This window comes from Populus trichocarpa, chromosome 14 (assembly GCF_000002775.5).
Source record: "Populus trichocarpa isolate Nisqually-1 chromosome 14, P.trichocarpa_v4.1, whole genome shotgun sequence".
Taxonomy (NCBI): Eukaryota; Viridiplantae; Streptophyta; class Magnoliopsida; order Malpighiales; family Salicaceae; genus Populus; species Populus trichocarpa.
In genome coordinates, this window is record NC_037298.2 from 6,418,920 (window position 1) to 6,440,052 (window position 21,133).

Genomic DNA, 21,133 nt, shown 5'->3' on the forward strand with positions numbered 1-21,133 from the left:
TCGGTAAATAATGTAAATATAATTTCTGAGAGATTAAAGAAAAAGTATAGAAACAACTGAATTTTCCCAAAAAAAGAAAGAAAACTAGGAACTGTTTTTTTTCCTTAACAAAGACAGCACTGAATTTAAATTTTTAACAGCAATAATTTGAAAAAAAAAATATGAAAAGAAAAGAAAAAACTACTTACTGCAACTTATAGATTTATAACTAACGGTAATTAGTAATAGGCGGCCCACGGGCTTTGAATTTTCCTTTCTAAAACAATTTCCTAGGTCATCCTTGGGCTTGACTTGACTTTTGAGCGTTTGGCAAGGGAAGACCATCTCTTCCTTTCTTTGGTATCTCTTAGTCATTTTTAATTTTTCCCTCTCTTCTCTTTCTCAGAAAGCGCAGGCAGTAACTGCCACTGGCGTCTCTCTCAACGAACTTTCTTCTCCTCTCAGTACGAAATTTCTAACGAACCAAAACCATGAACTCTCTTTTATTCATAAAGAGCAGACCAACCCAATAAACGAAGGAAATACTCAGTTGTCTTTGTTTCTTGTTTTGACAGTCAGAGGAAGCCAATTATAACTGATCACGTTATGAATCTCAATGGAAATAAATTTGTCAGGTTTGTCACGTGAAATCATAATCCTAGACACCACATATTATCATTATTATTTTTTATACATATGAATTTTAGCATTATTGATGGTATGAGACCAAAAAATAAAAGAAAATTGAATTCTGTTGATAATGGAGTAGTGTTTTTTTGAATATTTGATCAAATGACTTGAGACTTTAATTAGTTATAAACCATCCTGATAGATTTGTGTTCATTCATGTTGGCCATATTGGGTGGTTGGAATCACTCTCAGTGTGTGAATTATAGGGTTTTTGGCCCATAATTAGTTCATGATATAGAGTTGTTTTGGAAGAATATTTTTATTACTGGGTTGTGATTATGTTGCCACATGTTGAACATAATGCAACTTTCGCATTGAATATTCAGGGTGGCTGAAATCACTGCCATTCTTCCAGACTCCAGTGCGTAAATTGTAGGACTCTTAGCTTTTTTCTTTGGAACCCCATGTGTAGTTTAATTAAAGTGTTGGATTGTTTTGAGAAGAGATTAGTTATACAGGGTTGAGTCTATCATCTCCTCGACGGTTTGCTTGGCTGAACTTAGCATGTCTTTTTTGCGCTTTCAACTCTTACTTTCTTATGCAGGTTTCAGGACTGGAGCTCAGAGAAATCCTTCAGTTCAGAGCAGCAATACTCCAATGAATATGGATTTTACGCAAGAAAAGCCAAACCAATTTTCTATTCAGTTTGGGATAATATCCGAAGAGGATGGGAGATGGGTTCAGAGAGGATTAGAAGCCTAAAGAAACCATTGCGATTCTACTCTAAGGGTGCTCAGCCAGCGAAAGAACCAGGACCTAAAAGGAAGATTCTTGATCCGCAAGGTCCATTTCTCCAGAAATGGAACAAATTTTTTATGCTTGTTTGCGTGCTTGCAGTGGCTATAGACCCCTTATTCTTTTACATTCCGTGGATTAAGAGCACTGAAAAAGATAAATGCCTTGATGTGGACCGTAAGATGCAAGCTGCTGCTTGCATTCTTCGTACACTCATTGATATCTTATACATACTTCGCATAGTCTTCCAATTCCGCACTGGGTTTATAGCCCCTTCTTCTCGCGTATTCGGAAGGGGTGAGTTGGTTGAGGATCCTAAAGCTATAGCCAAAAAATACGTGACCTCCTACTTTATCATTGATATTCTTGCAATTCTTCCGCTTCCTCAGGTATGCTTTCCTTTTGTTAATTAGCATTAAGAACCATTGTTGGCTATGCCCTTAATATAGTCGCAGGAATGAAGAGAATTCATGAATAGATGTAACCCAACCTGCAACTTATACCTGTTAGGGGAGAGGATGCTTGGCATTGATTCTCTTCCTGATACTTAAATCGTTCAATTATACGATTTTTGTCATCTGAGTGCACCCGTCCTCGCATTTTATCATGGCATATAGATAGATTTTGATTAAACTTGCTACATCACAATTCTTGATTATTATCACTGGCAAAACTGGTTCTCAACTCACATTTGAAATCTTAATGCATATATCTATACGACTAAAAATGGAAAGAAAAAAAATGTGGAACTCGTATAGATGATTCTTTCTTTCTTGCGAAAAATCATTCACTGCTCAGCTGGTGTAAGCTATAGCAATTTGACATTATGATTGTTCTGCTCAGGTAGTAGTTTTAATCATCCTTCCACGAGTGGATGGCCCGGTTTCACTGGCTGCAAAGAACTTATTTGAGTTTGTAATTTTCTCCCAATACATACCAAGGCTTATTCGAATCTATCCACTCTTCAAAGAAATAAACAGAACTTCTGGCATACTTACTGAAACAGCATGGGCGGGAGCTGTTTTCAACCTCTTTCTCTACATGCTGGCCAGTCATGTAAGTTGAATCTGGTACTTTACAATCTTTATCATTCTTCTGGTGTATTATAGTGGATTTTTCATAAAGAAACACGTGACGTGTCAGGTAATTGGAGCCTTCTGGTACTTGTTCTCAATCGAACGACAAGATACTTGCTGGCATGAGGTGTGTAAGGACCAAGCAAGGTGTGATACCATGTATCGGTATTGTGGAGATCATCGTAAAAAAGACTACACATTCCCGACTGAATCATGCCCTTTTATCCAACCTGATCAAGTTCATAACTCAACGGTCTTCAATTTTGGTATATTTATTGATGCTCTTGATTCTGGAGTGGTGGAATCTACTTATTTTCCACGGAAATTCTTCTACTGCTTTTGGTGGGGTTTGCGTAATCTCAGGTTTGTGAATATATTGTTTTCTATTTCAGTCCCTAATCAGTCGCCATGTTCTCATTTGTATTATTTGAAATTGCATCCTGCATTGATTCATTTTTAAAAGCTGAATGTTTCCCTTCAGAGTGTTTCCAAATTACATCTGTAAATTGAAGAATTCGAGGTAGCTGTTTGATATCAGTAAAAGATTGGCTATTTTGAAATATTGAATATTTGAATTGAATTGAATGGAAACATGGTCTATGGCTTTAAATAAAACAAAGAGAGAGAAATATGATTAAAAAATTGAAATTATTTACATCCTTATTCTAGTCAAATAAGCTTGCTTCATTTTACATTAAGCTTTGGTACTAATCCATCTTGCATATTTTCTTTTTACAGCTCTCTTGGCCAAAACCTTAAAACAAGCACTTTCATTGGGGAGATTCTCTTTGCCATCTTCATATCCATTGCTGGATTGGTTTTGTTTGCACTGCTTATTGGAAATATGCAGGTAATTCCTTTACATGGCCTTGCAGTGTGAAATAATGGTTAAAAAATGGTCCATACAATGGAATTTTGTGATTCTGGAATCTGAACATCTCAGAGCTGTCCTTCAGTGATTCTGCTGACCATTTAAGCCTGATAAATACCATACCTTGAAAAAAGCATAAAATGTTTACCCCTGCTTTTCTTTCCTCTCCCTACTCATGTGTAATATTTTATCTTGACCTCGCAACTGTCTCTTTTGAGGCCGTTATTTGATGATTTAAAGCACTAAACAATTGTGCATCCCGGTCGTCACAGAAATATCTTGAATCCACAACTGTTAGAGTAGAGGAAATGCGGGTGAAGAGGAGAGACACAGATCATTGGATGTCTCAACGAATGCTCCCTGATAACCTGAGGGAACGAATTAGGCGGTATGAACAGTACAAATGGCAAGAAACTAGAGGTGTGGAAGAGCGGGGTCTAATTCGTAATCTTCCTAAAGATCTCAGGAGGGACATAAACCGCCATCTTTGCTTGGACCTGATCAAGAAAGTGAGTGCTTTTCTTAGTCTTTCTTTCTGTTCTAATTTCTAGCATTATTGGATTCGCTCAACACGGGCTAAAATATATTGTAATTGCATTTTTGCTTTGAGAAATAACGATATCTGGAATGTTTAACAACTCTTTAGGTGCCGATGTTTAAAAAAATGGATGAGACAATATTAGATGCGGTATGTGACCGTCTCAAGGCAGCTCTTTACACCAAGGATAGCTACATTGTTCGAGAAGGGGAACCAGTCGATGAGATGCTATTTATCATGAGAGGTAATCTAGTAAGTGTGACCACCAATGGTGGAAGAACTGGTTTTTTCAATGCTGTCTCTCTCAAGGCTGGTGACTTCTGTGGAGAAGGGTTACTTACATGGGCCCTGGATCCCCAATGCTCCTCCAACCTCCCTATCTCAACTAGAACGGTACAAGCTCTATCAGAGGTTGAGGCCTTTGCTCTAGAAGCTGATGACTTGAAGTCTGTAGCTTCCCAGTTTCGCCAATTACATCACAAGGATATCCAGCACACATTCAGGCAAGTTTTCAAGGATTGTTTCTCCTTTCTTTTCCTGTAGAAACAGAGAGAGGCTAGTGGTGGAATATTTTTCCTTCTATCATTCAGGGCCTGATATAAGCATATCCTCTCAGATTTATGCAACTGGGACGATAGATTTCTACTTTCCCTACAAGTTATACAGACTATTGAAACTTTTTATCTGGCCTTTGTGCTAAAGTCACCACTCATATTCGTGAGCTCATCTTGTTTTCAGGTTCTTCTCAGTGCAGTGGAAGACATGGGCAGCGTGCTTCATACAGGCAGCATGGCGCCGTCACTGTAGGAGGAAGCAGGCTAAAAGCTTACGTCAAGCAGAAGAAAAACTGCAAGATTCTTTGGCAAACGAGGCCAGTACATCGCCAAGCCTAGGTGTTGCCATTTATGCATCACAGTTTGCTGCCAACGCATTAAGAAATCTGCGGCGGAAGGGCACACATGCCACTAGATTGCCACAGAGACTGTCATTGCTGCCTCAGAAGCCAACGGAGCCTGATTTTTTTGCTCAACATCAAAAGTAATAAAACATTCAAGTGATTCTATCATAGTTTTGCCTCGGCAAGCTATATCGCCAGAGATCTCGGTTATATATATATATACTATGTATATAATAATAGTGTTGATTTAAGCAAGCTTCTATTGTTCGTTGATTTTAACTGCAATCAAGATTTTGTCCTGACGCTGACACGCTTGAAAATGCATACAGGGAAATATAGATTAATAGAGATTTTTTACGTCGTCTTTTATAGAGCATTGAGTGCTGCCAAAAACATCAATGATGGCCGAAAAACGTTGTAAAGAACGAATCCACCCGAAAAAGTAATCAGAAGAATCCATTTCTTTTAGGTAAACTGTCATTTAGACTATATATACTATACTTATTTGTGTAACAATTTCTACCTGGTAAAAAAGGATGTGCTGAACAAGCACGTTACATTTTCAGACAAAAAGGCTCATTTTCTTGTCAATGATCACAGGGGACAAGACAAATTCAATGTGCGTATTCTCTGTTTCCTTATTTTGAGAAGGAAATTCGTGGTATGATTCATATACGGATGGGCTGCACTAAATTCTTTGGTATATGTAAAGTCGACAAAGTCATGGATTCAAAATGTTCCCCAAATGCTTTTATTTTAGATGCACCACAGCTTCGGCCTGTATATTTTGGGAGTAAAACTACTGCCTTGAAACAGAAAAGGTGCAAGTATATACCATTATAAATAACACTGTGGATGATCTTATCAATTATTATTGGATACAAGTATGAAACTGACATTAATTAGCAACAAAGAGAAAATGGCATCAACTTCTTTTATAGTGCTGCAGTGTTTTATTCTCGTTTCTTTTACATAACGTACTAGAATTCTTGCCGCAACATGATTTGCTCCACCAGTTCAGCATATATAGCCTGCTGCATTAATAGCCAAACGCACTGCACAGAAAAAAGAAGAAGAAGAAAACTGATCAGTATACTATATTTCATGCTCTGATGATGAGTACGTACGTGACAGGGAGGAAAGAATTGACTAAGAGATAGAAAGATTCATACGTGGAGCAGTCAGTGCTGCTGGAAATAGGAGGAAGAACAAGGGACACCCCACAATTCTTGGGAAGTGTAGGGATGCGAGAGGGATCGTATTTAATCTTGCTTAGTGTGTTCTTAAGACACTCGCATGCATCCTTCCTATCTGATTTGCTTTTAACAAAACCACTAATTTCCTTGACCCCAGCACAGCAAGTCTTTGACGGATCTTTTGATTTGTCACTGATATAATTGATGCATGAGGTTAACTTCGACACAATTGTCGCGCAGGAAACCTTATCATCAGGAGAAGGCATGGTTGGTCTTGAAAGTAACAGAAGAATTACTGCTAGCAATGCAAATAGATGAGTGCTCATTGCTGCTGCTTTCAACATACCTAGCTCAGAAACAAATGAAGTGGTTCAGTTTCTTCAATCACAAGGCTGGTTATGATTCATGCTAGCTGCCAGTATGGGAGTTATATATAGATGCTAGCAAGCTTGTGGGATTAATTGATGTTTTGTTCAGCCCAGGTTCTCTAGAGGCCATGACAGACTCGTGACTTCTTGCTTCCTTGACGGACTAGGACAAACAACTTCTTTGGTAGAGTTTTAAAGGGCAGATGCACTACATGCATTACTTGTGATAATTTTGTGCCGCTAAACAGATTACGCATCCATTTCCACAAAATTACTGATGGTAGGTAATAATATATTTCCTTTGATTTTCTATTCAATGTTTTAGAAAACAAAATCAGGGTGGTTTGTCTGCTTTGTCTTTCATTTAATCACTAAAGGCAGTGTTGTGAGATGGAAAATTCATTGTAATTAAATTTGTTATAGTGTAATTAAATTTGTTATATTTCCAACTTTTTTTTTTAATATGGTTGTTTCTAGTTTGTATGTATCTCGACTAATCTCATGAGTTTTTAAATTAATAATCATATAAACTTTTAGTAGCCATCATATTAGTAACTACAGAAAAAACAAACATTTTAATTCTAAACTTTTATCACCGAACTACTTATTAGATGGTTAAGATGAAGTTTTCTTAAAAACCCATAACATGTTATGTGTTATACATAAACTAATTAACAGTGGGTTGAGAAAAAATTCCGTAACAAATTAGTCATGGTTTAAAGCTTCCTTCAGCCCCACTACTTTGAATTTTATACTAGTTGGGACCTCTAGATTTTCATTTACAGTGATGTCAATCCTTAAATCTCAATTTTGTGATTAGTCATACTTTTATGAGCATTAGATACAAAAATATTAAATTATGTCAATAAATATTAAAAAATCAAATTAAATTCTAAATTGTTAAAAAATATAAACGTTTTATATATGCAATAGAAATATTTTACGATACTAGTGTAATAACTAAAATACTTTCTAAATAAATAAAAGGAATAAATATATAAAAAAAAGAGAAACAAAAAAATAATTAAAAATATATAATTTTTTTTAAATGAATTTTTTTATAATATTTATAAAAAAAAACTAGTAATATTTTATTAATTATTTGTTTACGAGTTATTTAAAATAAATAAAAAGATATAAATAGTAAAGAAATTTTATATTTTAATTGAAACTGTAAGCCCAAGCACCAACCCCAAAACTTAAAAGCCCACTCACCAAAACCGACACGACTAGGCAAAAGAACCAGGGCCTTTCCTTTGTATTTAAACCACAAATCCGCTTTATCCATAATAATTTTGATTAACTTCATGTCCATCATGTATCATCCTTCTCCAAAACCAGCAGCCATGGAAGATCACAGCGATCCTATGCCCTTCCAGATCTTCGCGAAGCTTCTAGACGGAAAAACAACAATCCTAAATTTCGAAACCCCAGACTCATGTACAACCCACTCAATCAAGCAAAAAATCTTCGAAATCACTAAAATCCCTATTCATTATCAACGTTTGATATGCAGAGGAGTCCAATTAAACGACGACGCTATCATCACAATCCCCGAATCCACGGTCTATCTCCTCCTCCGTCTCCTCGGTGGCAAAGGCGGGTTCGGGTCTCTCCTTCGCGGGGCCGCCACAAAAGCTGGTCAAAAGAAGACGAATAATTTTGACGCGTGTCGGGATATGAGTGGAAGGAGACTGAGGCACGTGAATGCGGAGAAGAAGTTGGAGGAGTGGAAAGCGGAGGAAGAGGATAGGAGGTTGGAGAAGATGGCGGAGGAGTTTATTAAGAAGAAGGCGAAGAAAGGGAAAAAGGGGGCTGGAGATGGTGAGGCGGAGAAGTACGTGGCTAGGTATAGAGAGGAGTCGGCGAAATGTGCTGCAGTAGTTGAGGAGGCTATGAAAGAGGTGTTTGGGAATGGGAAGGGGAATGGGTTTAGGAAGAGGAAGGGGAAGGGAGTTGTGGAAGGTATGGAAGCCAAGAAATTAAAGATTTGGTGAGTGTTCTTGTTTGTGTTTATCAATGTAATTTCTTGATTTAATTGGCTTTGATTTTTCTTTTTCTATTTTTTTTTTGTTGGATTATGAATAGTTTAGTTTTGAAAAATTGGAAAAGAGGTTACAGGGAAACTGTAGTTGTTTTAAAGACTTATCGGGGTGTATGAAAATGAATATTAAAGAGATCAGGGAGTTTAAAATTTGTATATTTTATGTGCTCACGAAATTGGATATTTTCCACAAGTTTGAAGATTCCGGGGAGGGTTTAGGATTCCGATTTAGTAATCTCAGTGTTTATGTTATTGAGATGCTCGGGAGGAAAGGAGTGAGTTGTGAAAAGTGCATAGATGTGTATGGCTAGTGTTGTTTCGGTGCATCAGAATGAAAATGAAACATGTTTTCTTGAGATTGTCTTGACTTTCGTACACTATTTTACATGATTTTCCTAGTCATATTCTGTATCTTTCCTCTCTTTCATGTGATGTGTGCTTTGAATTTCTTATGATTGAAATTTTTTGTTGTTGCAAGGACGGGGAAGAGAAAATTGGGTGAAAGTGAAGGAATGGATGAAGATAGTAGTGATGATGACAGTGACGAGGAAAATGAGAAATCTGTTGTTTTAAATAATGGGAATCATTCAGATTCAAATAACAAAGCCGAGGGGAGTCAAGATTCGGTTACTGGAAATCAAGATGGTGAATGTTCTGGCGGTGCTTCTTGTGCCAGTAGCTCTGAAGAAGAAAAGGAGGCTTCTGCAGAACAAAGCTTGATATCTAATCCCTGTGGAGAAATTGCTCTGAAAAAAGAGGATGAAGTGGTTGAAGCACAGATTCTTGAGGAAACAGTAGCGAAGACTGAAGAGGTTTTTGAAACTGAAGCACTTGAGGCTGAAAAGCAGGAGAATGTTGGACCTAATTCTCAATGTCCAAATGCTTCAGATTCTGGAAAGGGGGGAATTATTGAAAGCAGACCAGTTATTGCTGAACCCAATGGTTTCTCTAAATCCAAACCTGTGTCTAATGAGATAGTTAATGTAGGCAATGGTGATTCGGAGAAGCCACTAAATTTTGATGAATTCAATTCATCATCAGAGTTGGAGGTATGTTTGTGAAGTCCGGTGTTTCTTCCTTTATATGTGTAGTATGAGCTTTTCCTGGTCATCACATTGACTTGATTTACTTGTCTAATTGCTATATTATACATCCGCCCTTCTTTATAACAAAGTTTTGACCTATAAAAAAAACATTATGTGGTTAAGAGGCAATACATAAAGATGTGATCTTAAATGTTCTTGGATGGAGAAGGATTCATACATTCAGTATCAATAGGGAATGAAGCTTTATTGAGTGTAGTTGAGTAGACAAATGTAGTGGATATTGCAGCAATGCTATGTCGGTAGTCTCTGACATCAGTCCAGAAACCCGTTGTCCCATGATAGGATGGGTGTGAATGGAATTGTGACCTCTTCACTGCCCTTTGAACTTTATTTGTCCCCAATTCATCACTATTGTATTTGTAGCAATGTTAGCAAAATAGTGGAAGGTTGGTATAGAGGTCAGCTGCTTGGTCAACTTTAAATTTTTCAATCTGCCTTAGTAGAATACCTATGTTTACGCATGGCTCTTGCAACTGCTGGGACAGGGTGGGTGTTCCAAATTTGAATTTATGGATCTGGATGGTTTTCCTGATCAAACAACTAATAGAAGTTTTCAATAAGATTTGTCACTGCTTTAATTAGAGAGGTAGTTGGAGATATGTAACTTGAGCTGTATTTCTGTTTCTTCCAGCAACCATTGAAAAGCATAAAAAAAAAGTTAAATAAATAATAGGCTAAAGAGTTTTGCAATCAATGGCTCTATTGTTAATACAATTATAGACTCAATACTTTGCAAACATGAATTTATGGTATAAAATGGGATGTCTGTGTTGCGTTGTTGTCAGTATTCTAATGCTTGTGTAGTTAATTAAGCTCAATATCTACAACTACTTAACGCTCTCTTTGGCCATCTTCCTCTTTTACTTTAATAGGTACTTGGCATGGAAAGGTTGAAGACTGAACTGCAGGTCCGCGGGCTTAAGTGTGGGGGTACATTACAAGAGCGTGCTGCAAGGCTTTTCCTCTTGAAATCTACTCCATTGGAGAAGCTTCCCAAAAAACTACTTGCTAAGAAATGAGTCTTCTCGCGATGATTCATCTGATTCGGTAGTATGGTAGAGGAATTCGTGCCTTTCAAATGTATAGTTTTGAGTTCCGTACATTTTACTAGTTTTATTTATTACTTGTAGCCACTAGCTAAATTCTTGAGCTTGCATGTTGAAGAATAACGAATATTTATATTCTAATTGCATGCTGTAATTGCTTTTTAGCATATTCTAATTTCTATGGAATCCCGAAGTTGAATTTTAACCCTGCATGATAGAGTTACCATAATTTTGAGGTTTGCTTATTACTGTCCTGAACTCTAGGGGGACCTTTTGAGAAAATAATTTATCACCGGCATCTTTTGTCCGTCTTTGTCAATTTCATGGGTTCTTATTACTGGTGGCCGACCGCTAGCTGAATCGAGGTTTGGATGCTCCGTAGGGCCCTGGATGATAATTGGACTCAGTAGGCTATCATAGAGTTATAAAAAGTTTATAAATCACTTCAATATAAATAAAATATTTTTATTAAGATATTTGTAATATGCTATCATACATAATAATAAAAATTAGTCAAAGATCAGATCAGATGGGTGGCACGCATGAGTTGATCTAATTTTTTTTCAATGTAAAAAAAAAAAAGATTTAAGGCAATACAAGCGTTTTAAAAAAGAAAAAAAACCTCATGACTTAGATTATTAACTTGATTGAATTTAATAAATTTTAAAATTATATTAAATATACTGAAAAAAATTAACAATGAAAAATAATATTTAGGTGATGTTAGCATTTTTAAAAAAATAAAAAAGATACGAGATTTGGGTTATTAAATAAAGCAAGTTCAATAAACTTGTATAATTTAATAATATGATAAAAAAATATTAACAATAAATAAAGAAAAAATATTTTTAGCGATAATTAACTATAAAAAATGAGTTGTCAATAAATACTTGGAAGGAGAAAAAGAAAAGTTCGTTGAAGGTTTACCATTGCTTTGTCATGGACATCACATGCCCATCAAAAAGAGCTCACCAAGATGGTTCTATCGTTATCGCGAAAGGCTATAAGATGACACTAAAAAAGGATGCACACGCCGTGAGAGTTATGACCCTAAGGGTTTGTTTGGCAGTGTGGTTGCGGTTGCTTTTCAAATAGCTTTTCGTGCCAAAATGCATGCCAATGATGTTTTTTTATTTTTTAAAAATTATTTTTGACATCAGCACATCAAAATAATTTGAAAACACTAAAAACATATTAATTTCAAGTTAATAAAAAAAATTTTAATTTTGTCAAAAGCGCTTTTGAAACGCAGAAACAAACAGGCCCTAAAAGCAAACCAAACAAAATGTAATAAAGTGAGCATCTCATACTTATATTTAATAAATTAATTTTATTTAACTAAAAAATATTCTTTTAAAAAAGTTAAATTTAACAAAGAAAGACTAATAAAAAGATTCGAGATAACCCGAGTCATTTTCAAAACCAATGAGAAATCCTATAAAAGCAAATAAAAAATAATGGAGCTCAATCTTCAATTAATAAATGTTGAAGGATGAAATAGAAAAAAAACATAAGCTTAAAAAAAGAAAAAATAAAGAGCAAACCCGAGCGAATCTTCTAAACCTAAGTCAATTTTCCAAACTCACAAGCTATGAAATTCTAAACCTGAGTTCAATCAAGAAGTTTAATTCTCAACTAATTTAATATTGAAAGATAAAATCGAAAAAAACATATCAATTCAAAAAAATTATTAAAATAAAAAAAATAGCAATCAAAAGAACGATGATCAAATATGATAGTAAAAAAAAATTGAAGGTGGATGAAATCGTAAAAAAAAAAAAAGTTAATTCTAAAAACTATCTCAAATAAAACAAATAGCAATAAAAAGAATATGAATCAAATTTGACAGATGAAAAAAAAATGGAGGATGAAATCGGGAAAAAGATATCAATTTAAAAAATTTATCAAAGTAAAAAAAAAATAGCAATCAAAAAAATGGTGATCAAATATGATAGTAAAAAAAATCTGAAGGATGAAATCATAAAAAAAAGTCAATTCTATAAACTATTTGAAATAAAAATAAATAGCAATCTAAAGAATATGAATCAATCTGATAAATGAAAAAAAATGGAAGATGAAATCGAAAAAAATATATTAATTTAAAAAATTTATCAAAGTAAAAACAAATAGCAATCAAAAGAATGATGATCAAATATGATGGTAAAAAAAAAGCTGATGGAGGATGAAATCGTAAAAAAAAGTAAATTCTAAAATCTATCTCAATTAAAACAAATAACAATCAAAAGAACATGAATCAAATCTGACAGATGAAAAAATCTGGAGAATGAAATTGAAAAAAAAATTCAATTCTATATATTAATTCAAATAAAACAAATAAAAAAAAATAAGGATGAAATATGAAGGAAAAATAAATTGAAGGGTTGATTTGAAAATTTAAAGAGCTAAACGTGAAAATCTAGGAGAAGAAAGAAAAGAGTAAAAAAAAAAGGTTGTTGGCACCAAACCGAAGGTCCGTTGGCTATCCCCACTGCTTAGGGATGGAGGGACCATGAAGATAATTCGGACATTGCCTCGAAGGTCATCGTTTGGCCTTTGTAATACCACACACACTCTGCCTAAATAGCGGAAGCAGTCTTTGCACTGATGTATGCAACACACACATTAATTACTTTTTTAAAATTATATTTTTATTTATTAAATTATTAATTTGTCTCTAATCAACTTGATTATAATAAAACAAAACGATAATAAAAAAAATTGTAGGCACCAATTAATTTGATAATGACCAATAAATTTAAGAAAAAAAATCATACTGCCTCAATAGTACGTTTAAAGGTTTTATAATGGAAGGAAAAATCCATTATTATAATGTTCTAATTAATGGTAATTTCTGTATGTGTACAGTAATTTCGCTAAGAGATTTAATTCTTTACCTATTTTAAATATTTGTAAATAGCACAGCATCAAACAGCACAACAATACTTAAAAATGGCCTTAATCAATTTGTCATTGAAACACAACTAGCTCTACCTTCCATGATCAGCGGTCCAAAATCCCCGATCACCTACTTCCTTGTAAATATATTCCTCAACTCCTTTCATTCCTCTTAAGCAATCATCAAATGTCAAATCAATTTTTACTTTCTGTCAATCATGAGTTCTGTTGGATTTCTATTTTTGTGGCATGGCCAGAATGGTTCCTTGGTGAGTCATGCCGAAATTCCTACAGAGTTTGAATTGTGGTGCTCAAGTAAAACTAGATTCTCAATTTTAAAATTTGATTTTAATTGAGCAACTACGAGTATTTTAGCAAGCCTAGATCGACATGAAATTTTCTTGTCTTGGAGAATTTTTCTCATGTGGTGGAGAAAAGCGAAAGCTATGCAGACGGTGATGCTATAATAAAGATGGACCTGAAAGGGTTTCCTTTTGTCACTCTAACTATCTTATCTGGTTTAACACCGGGTTTTGGTTTCTTTGCAACTTCTTTTAGGAGGAGACATGGGGAGCCTATGCCGAATCGTCAATCTTGTACAGCAGGACAGACCTTCAATCAACAGTGTTCAGGATATAATCATGGTGGGTGGATAGGACATTTTCCAGTCAAGGTCTGCCAGGAATCATACACAATTAAAGAACATTTTTCCGCTGACATTATATAGTTTATGCAGATACCTCGCTCTTGTAGGGTAGCTTTGGTGAAATTAGCTAAAAAGAAATAACAGACGCTGTTGGGCACCAAGAGCAATGTGGTTTTATTAACCAAAGCCCCATCCATCTACATTTTTGGCTGCAGGTTTAGTAAAGTATAAGGATAATGGATTCAAGTCATCGAAATTCTGTTGAAAAACCAATCCTCATGTCGTTTGTCAAGCATTTAACTTCTCCTATGCAAATAAGAAACAGTGTTGAAAAACCAATATGTACAAATTAACAAGAAGCAGTGTATGTGCCGGTGTGTATGTGCTGGTGGTGGGGGATCCTACGAGCAAAACTGCCGGAAATGTCTTAATGTGAAATGTTTGATGATGTAACATGAGCAGGGGATGGTGATTTCCGGCAAACTGGACAGGTACCGTTCATCCGTAGCCATTCATCAACGCAGTCTGCATGGAAGCAGTGCTTGCATTCTGGTATCATTCTCAGTGTTTCTTTGCTGTTATATTCCGATAAGCATATAGCACAGGTGCTACCATTGGGACCAGGTAGCCGCTTACTTTCCCCAAGGACCAGCTTGTCAAATGATTCAATGGTGGACTCATCAAGACCCATCACCAGGATGGTAGGTCGCGGTGATACTGTTGCTGTTGCGGTGTTCCTCTGCGTGTTAGATACCGCATTGCGTCGAGCATGCCAGATCATAAGGTATGCAGAAATAGCCATCCCACATGCACATACAAGAACGGGTATTCCAATCGACACGAAAAGGATCCCAACTTGGCGACTATTGCCTGAAACGACATGCTGTCAATATTTGATCCAGATCATTGATGTTCTCAATTTAGAATTTTTTTTTGACGATCCTAGAGTCTCGTTATGTCCAGTAAAATAACTTTCCTGGCATACGTTACTATCCTCAAATGACTGGCCGGAAATCACCAAACAACAAATATGTCTGTTGAACCAGGTCTGGTCGTCGTACCTTCTACCAATAAAAGCAAAAGGGGAAACTGAATGGAAGGTTTATAGTGATGATACATTATCGTGGCCTGTTTGACTGAACATAGGTTGGTGAATTAGAAATGATGGGGACTGAAGAGCTGAAACAAGTTCATTTAGAATTCGACTTTTGGCTGCTGCGAATGGTAATACTTGGAAAACTGAATGATGCCAAGGTGGGTGAGAACCATATTATAACTGGAAATGATTATCCCACCTGACATATTCTTCTTCATATTTTTTATAGCTTAGCTAATGATGCTAGTTTAATATTTAATTATCTAGTCAAGTCAATTCCTCTACCCCTCTACTACACGATTCCTATGTCATGCATTACTTTACAAAGTCCACCGACCCATACCAAATTAAGAATTCCTGATATCTTTTGTTCCTCAATTACCATTAGCTACCCAAATAATATTTTGATCCAGTCAGACAGTTTCTATGAGCTCCTTTCCCCCCTTTTCTTTTTCTAATTTACAAGTAAAGATGGTGATGAAGATGACAAATAGAAAAAAAAAAGAAAAAGAGAAGAAATATTACCTCTATGAGAATTGTTAGAGCAAAGAATTTCTTGACTAGCATTTCCATGGAAACCACACGTGCCGCCATGTGTTTCGCATTGGTGACAATCAGGAGAAAACCAAGTTAATAGAAGATCCTCGCTGAGCTTAGATGAGAACCCTTCATAGTGTTGAACTGGCCATGAAGCTGGAATTAGCAGTGTACTGATAACATCACATAATGAGGACAATAATGTCACGAGGAAGGTGGAAGAGGTGGCTAAAACTGAAATTGTTGAGTTGCTAAGGCAATCGATGATAGGGAAGCGAGACATTACGAACTGAGTCGGACAGCTTAGAAAGGTGTAGTTCTGATGAAAAACAGCAGCGAAAGGAGAACCTGAGAGATTGAGCTGTAGAAGGCGTTTAGGAAGGCAATTATCCTTGTCGTAAAGCTGTATCTGTTGAGTGCGATAATCGATGTCACGCACGAGAAAGTCCCCAGAATGAGGAAGTTTTAGAACTGTCGTCCTCCGATTATTGCAACTTAGATCGAAACCAGGGTAACCACAGTTTCGGGGTTGATTTCCTTGTAGTCGGAAAGGGAATCTAACGGGGACGTCGTCGATGCCGCACGCGGAGATCGAGCAATCTGCCGCTGCATTCATAAAACGAAGGAGCTTGATCAGAAAGAGAACTTCTAAGATGCCCATGGTGTTGAAAGCACCTGATTCAAGAAAAGGTAGGCCTTCTTATAATACTATACTAGGATTTTTCTTCATTCAAGTCGACACTAAAATAAACATTTCTAAAGTCAATCTTCATAACAAGGAGCACAGGCATGCGTGAGGGCAATTTTCAAGTATATACTCTAGCTTTAGCCTATAAGTCAACTGTTTATGGCCAGTGTTAACGAAGGAGCCTTTAGTTTCCATATAAAAATCTTGACCGTATGGGGCTATGCGCACCCCATCCATCGTCTCTTAATTAAGTCAAGAGTTGAAACTGTTTAGGAAAAACATTAAGACGTGCCTTTCTGAATTAGGCTTACAAACCCATCCACCGCTTAACTAACTAACACTGGGTGGTCAGAAAATGAAAGGGAGTTTTATGCGTTGACTTTACATGCGTGTATAAATTAAAGTTGAATTTAGCTTGTAACCTGAGCGTTCCGCCCAAATATATAGATTTTTTTATTTTTTTATTTTACTTTTATGAACATTCGGTCATTGCAAAACTTCAGAATATTAACAATCAAGATTACAAGGCAGCCGAAAGGCCGTTATCTAGTAGATTGTCCCGTTGAAGCAGCAACCGAGTGTAAATGAAAAACCAACGAATCTACACCAAATCCATTTCGCTTGGTCAACTATGTATTTGAATGACAGCATTTAAAATGCATTGCTGTTGCTGTGGAGAAGAATGCAAGATTTTGGCGTATAAGATATGCGTGACTGGAACTGGACTAAGCAAGCTGCTGAGAGATTCTAATTGAAACTACTTCTCCTTCAGGTCCAGCTCTCATCGTGTAGTACTTTGTAAGAAGCCCTGCTTCCCCAGAGAAACAGGGATCGATAGACCCAAGGAAATAGCAAGAAATTAGCAGTTCTGTTTGTGTGAATCCTCAAAATCAGAAAGAACAGACGCAGGGATGTAATTGAAGTGATTGCGATTGTCATGGATGACAACAACATGTACAAGGGCAAGATTATGGAAGTTCTAATTATATACAGCTTGGGAGGCCTCACCTTGATTTTCTTGTAAATTGGTGCGGATTGCAACTGAATGGAAAGTGATCATGGCCTTTGGCTGCATATCACTGGGTTTTCCTGCCCATGACTTGAGATTAAACACACCTGCCAATTCCAATTTAGTATATGTACATCATATCAGGAACCATGAACCTCTAGGCTGATAATGCTCAAGTTGGAACCCACATTGCAAATAAGAAGCCAGAACAAGTGGTATGGCCAATCCTATATTTTAAAAATCAAGAGAACATGCAAGCACCAGTTAACCTCTACTTGATAAGATTTCACAAAAAACAGAACCCAAATGGATAGCAAGTGTTGACAAGGGAAAGCTCCAAGAAAGATTTCCATTTTATTACAATTGAAGTATTACCAGCCATTGCGCGGTCCTTGATGTGTTTGAGATCAAAAATGCCACCAGAAGCTGCATCAACAGACTTGTTGATTTTATAGGATCCAATCAGCTCATAGTCCCAGCTCGCATTCTGGTATCCGTCACACAGAAACAGCTCCATATTCCTTACTTCTAGTGTCTGCATTGTTCCTGTATAGAAGAGCACTTTTTCTTCAAGTATTGAATACCCTCTTTGGTGAATAAATGCAACAGACAGTTATCTGCAGGGCACTTTTTTAGTCCAAAATTCAGTCATTTTGTTAATGGTTCTGCACAGTAGGCCTGTGATTCAAGTAGAGTAGATGAACATCTACACCAAATAATATGCTACATTTACCGAATGATTCTTAAAGGAAACTCATAATTTGGAACTCTTGTAGCTAGCCAGTAAAGTAATTTGAACTCACCCTCACATGTATCAAGTTCACAAACAGGGCATCGAACAAGCTGGAGATCTGGAGACATCGGCAATTTTGTCATGTAAAGTTAGTTGGCTTGTCATCCAGAATTTGTTCTATCTTTCCTGACAAAAATGTGTTCAGAACGAACACTGGTAGGGTGAAAGAATCGAATTAAAATTACCTGCTATCCAGATCCCTTTTTTGATGTTACTTAGCAGACAAGCTCCACTGGATTCCAGAGCCTTCTCCACATTGTCTTTGTTAATTATTTTCAATGGCAGGCTGAGCCTCTCGGACAAGAGTGCTACTTGGGAGTCGAAGAAAAATGCGCCAATCCTCATCCAATCTGATTGTCCCATAAAAGAACAGCATACCGTGAATATGGTTTTAATAAGTCTACTGATGCAATTATAATGTACTTTTTTTATATTCAATTGCATCCCTATTAAAAAGAACTCTAATATATTATGTACATTACAAAGTTGACAACAGATACGATGAGCCGGAGTTTATACTCTGAGCTCATGTCCCAATGCTCGAAATTAGGCCCACATAAAACCTAAGTCTAAAACTATGATGGATCTTGAAGTTCACCTAGGTGCTTAAGGCCCAAATAGAGCTCTGGCATATCAAGTGCCCACTGCTCCACTATTATCAAATTAGACCGGAGTGTCTACAAGATAAGACACCACCGCTAGATAAGGAGCTTTTAAACCAAATCCCAAACGAGGTTGATCCACAAGGATTCGATTAGTGTACCCATATGCACAAATCCAGAACTAGGATAGCTTTTGCCGAGGGTCATTTTCACTCTGGGTCTTTGTCCCCAAGTTATTTAAAACTGTAGATGTTAGGTAAATTTAACATCCTACCCTTACATGGACACATCCAACCTTAAACCCAAAGTAAGTCATCTTCTTCTTCATAAAATAACTTTATATTTGTATCTTTTAAATTTTGCTTTGCAAATACACACAACGCAGTCTGTTAAGACTATTTTTCTCCATCATTCATGCTAACTTAAGTATTGTACGGTCTCCTAACCTAGAAAACAACTTGTTTTGCAGGTCTCAATCCCTTGCATCTTCCATCTTATTGCATCCTTGAGAATACCATAATCTTTAGAAAGTATTCGGCAGCCTCATCAAAATATAAGCACACTACTCTGAGAGGGTTGAATAGAACAGTTCATACAATGAATTACAATGGCCCATAAGTTGATAAAAAAGCGAAAGAGTGGTATACTTCCTTGTTTGACTAACAAATTAGGAGCTCATACTGAACTAAGCATTAGCTTTTAAATTTAAACCATTACAGGAAAGAAAGTCAAGTGAACTCGAAATCAAAAAGCTCATAATCTTCACCACGCATTTTGAGCTCAAAGAGACTATTTAATCTTTTAAAAAAACAGTCCTACAAGTGATTGGAAATACCCCCCATGAACAGCTAAAAGACCAACCAAAGAAAGAGAGAGAAAATTTACCAATGTGCTTCTCATTATCACGGAACTTGTACGAGTGACTCCCATCTGCAAAACCAGTCCATCACCAATCAAATGTTATCACATAGTTCAATAATTCTAATCAAATAAAAAATGCTCAACAACTAAGGGGTCTGATAATTACCAGCTAGTGAACCATAGAGCTTGATCCACTTGAATGCCACATGGCATGGGGCTGGGACTTGAAGATCACGCAAACAAGCAAACTTCCATACGCTGTCATGCATGATGACGCTGTGGAACCATCGGCAAGTCGCAGCCAGCTTCACCAGAGACTTCCCGTCCAAAAACTTAGCTACCTCTGTCCATAGATCCACTTCATACCTTTCTCAATTGAAGATCAAAACAAAATAAGTGATTGCCATAAATATTTTTTCACGAAAACTTAAATCTGGTCTTTAATTTCGAAACCTAAAAACAAATTCAAACTCGGTCCGGATCTGTTTGGCGGCTGAGAAAGTGTGATCAGCAAATGATTGAAACTGTAATTTTCGTACACAAATCTCAAAATCTGAGAAAATGAAAATATTCAAATTCTTGAGTTACGTGTTAGACTTTTATTTCCTTAACAACTAGAAAGGAAAAACGAAATTCAAACTTCATTTTCATTATCTTCATTTTCATTTTCTCAGCTGCCAAACAGTGGTTAAGATTGCAAATAAACAGCACTTAGCTTAGAAAGACCAAGAAAGCAATGTAAAACAGAAATATAGTTCGATTTAAAGAAGAAAATGCAGTTCAGATTCTACAATTTCTACAACTTTTGATTTTCGTTCTTAAAACAGAATCAGCAAATTCTGCGATCTAGCAAACAAGAAGTAGCTCAAATTTACAGTATCATACACTTGATTTTAAGCATAATTACACTTTAATTATTTCATAAAAATAAAAAATAAAAGGAAGCAAAGTCACTTACTACTTCAAACTCAAATTTCAAAGCTGCTTCAAAAAATCAAACGCAGCTCAAATCGGCTATAAATCAGTATCACAGTAAAATTCGAAAAATAACTTCAAAATAAAAATAAAATCAAGATTTCATTAGCATTGACCTAATTTCTCAGAGTTAATACAGTAGGAAGCAAACAAATCCGTGTTCGAAAATGAAGCTGAAATTTGAACTGAGTGAGAGAGAGAGAGAGAGAGTACCAATTGAAAGAGCAACGAGAGTTTTGGTTTTGTAGACTAGGAGATTTGCAACTGCAAATCGTAGATTCTCTTCTCAATCGCTTTCTCATTTTCATTTTCTCAATATTTCTCGGTGAACTCTCTTCTTCCATTGAAATGGTTTAGTAGAAATGGCTCTTACTGTTTGGTCTATTTATTGTTGACGCGCGAACTTCTCACTACTTGAAATTGAGTAACCAACCATTCTTTCCATTTTAAAAATAAATTTGAACTTTGAAGTGTTTGCTGATGG

At 36.1% G+C, this 21,133-nt stretch overlaps 5 protein-coding genes across 5 annotated transcripts; 2 read left to right on the forward strand and 3 right to left on the reverse strand.

Annotated features, from left to right (window-relative positions):
* Window positions 1–374: 374 nt before the first annotated feature.
* Window positions 375–5,152, forward strand: LOC7492774 (cyclic nucleotide-gated ion channel 1). The gene is made up of 8 exons (XM_024584398.2): window positions 375–614; window positions 1,214–1,793; window positions 2,248–2,460; window positions 2,548–2,843; window positions 3,219–3,330; window positions 3,624–3,860; window positions 3,998–4,392; window positions 4,628–5,152. The coding sequence occupies exons 1-8, from the start codon at window positions 586–588 to the stop codon at window positions 4,929–4,931; spliced, it is 2,166 nt and encodes a 721-aa protein (XP_024440166.1). The 5' UTR covers window positions 375–585; the 3' UTR covers window positions 4,932–5,152.
* Window positions 5,153–5,594: 442 nt separating this feature from the next.
* LOC7492775 (non-specific lipid-transfer protein A) lies at window positions 5,595–6,393 on the reverse strand. Its single transcript, XM_002320825.3, has 2 exons — window positions 5,960–6,393; window positions 5,595–5,842 (listed from the first exon to the last, which is right to left on the reverse strand). The coding sequence occupies exons 1-2, from the start codon at window positions 6,325–6,327 to the stop codon at window positions 5,827–5,829; spliced, it is 384 nt and encodes a 127-aa protein (XP_002320861.1). The 5' UTR covers window positions 6,328–6,393; the 3' UTR covers window positions 5,595–5,826.
* A 1,240-nt stretch (window positions 6,394–7,633) lies between these two features.
* On the forward strand, window positions 7,634–10,752 carry LOC7494149 (uncharacterized). The gene is made up of 3 exons (XM_006375302.3): window positions 7,634–8,344; window positions 8,874–9,444; window positions 10,374–10,752. The coding sequence occupies exons 1-3, from the start codon at window positions 7,659–7,661 to the stop codon at window positions 10,518–10,520; spliced, it is 1,404 nt and encodes a 467-aa protein (XP_006375364.1). The 5' UTR covers window positions 7,634–7,658; the 3' UTR covers window positions 10,521–10,752.
* A 3,573-nt stretch (window positions 10,753–14,325) lies between these two features.
* Window positions 14,326–16,650, reverse strand: LOC7492776 (putative RING-H2 finger protein ATL21A). Its single transcript, XM_024585435.2, has 2 exons — window positions 15,710–16,650; window positions 14,326–14,958 (listed from the first exon to the last, which is right to left on the reverse strand). The coding sequence occupies exons 1-2, from the start codon at window positions 16,380–16,382 to the stop codon at window positions 14,516–14,518; spliced, it is 1,116 nt and encodes a 371-aa protein (XP_024441203.1). The 5' UTR covers window positions 16,383–16,650; the 3' UTR covers window positions 14,326–14,515.
* Window positions 16,651–16,851: 201 nt separating this feature from the next.
* LOC7494150 (probable F-box protein At3g61730) lies at window positions 16,852–21,116 on the reverse strand. The gene is made up of 8 exons (XM_024585436.1): window positions 20,863–21,116; window positions 19,841–20,040; window positions 19,699–19,743; window positions 18,397–18,561; window positions 18,222–18,269; window positions 17,794–17,964; window positions 17,418–17,525; window positions 16,852–17,217 (listed from the first exon to the last, which is right to left on the reverse strand). Exons 1-8 carry the CDS (start codon window positions 20,991–20,993, stop codon window positions 17,135–17,137), a joined length of 951 nt encoding a protein of 316 aa, XP_024441204.1. The 5' UTR covers window positions 20,994–21,116; the 3' UTR covers window positions 16,852–17,134.
* Window positions 21,117–21,133: the final 17 nt, after the last annotated feature.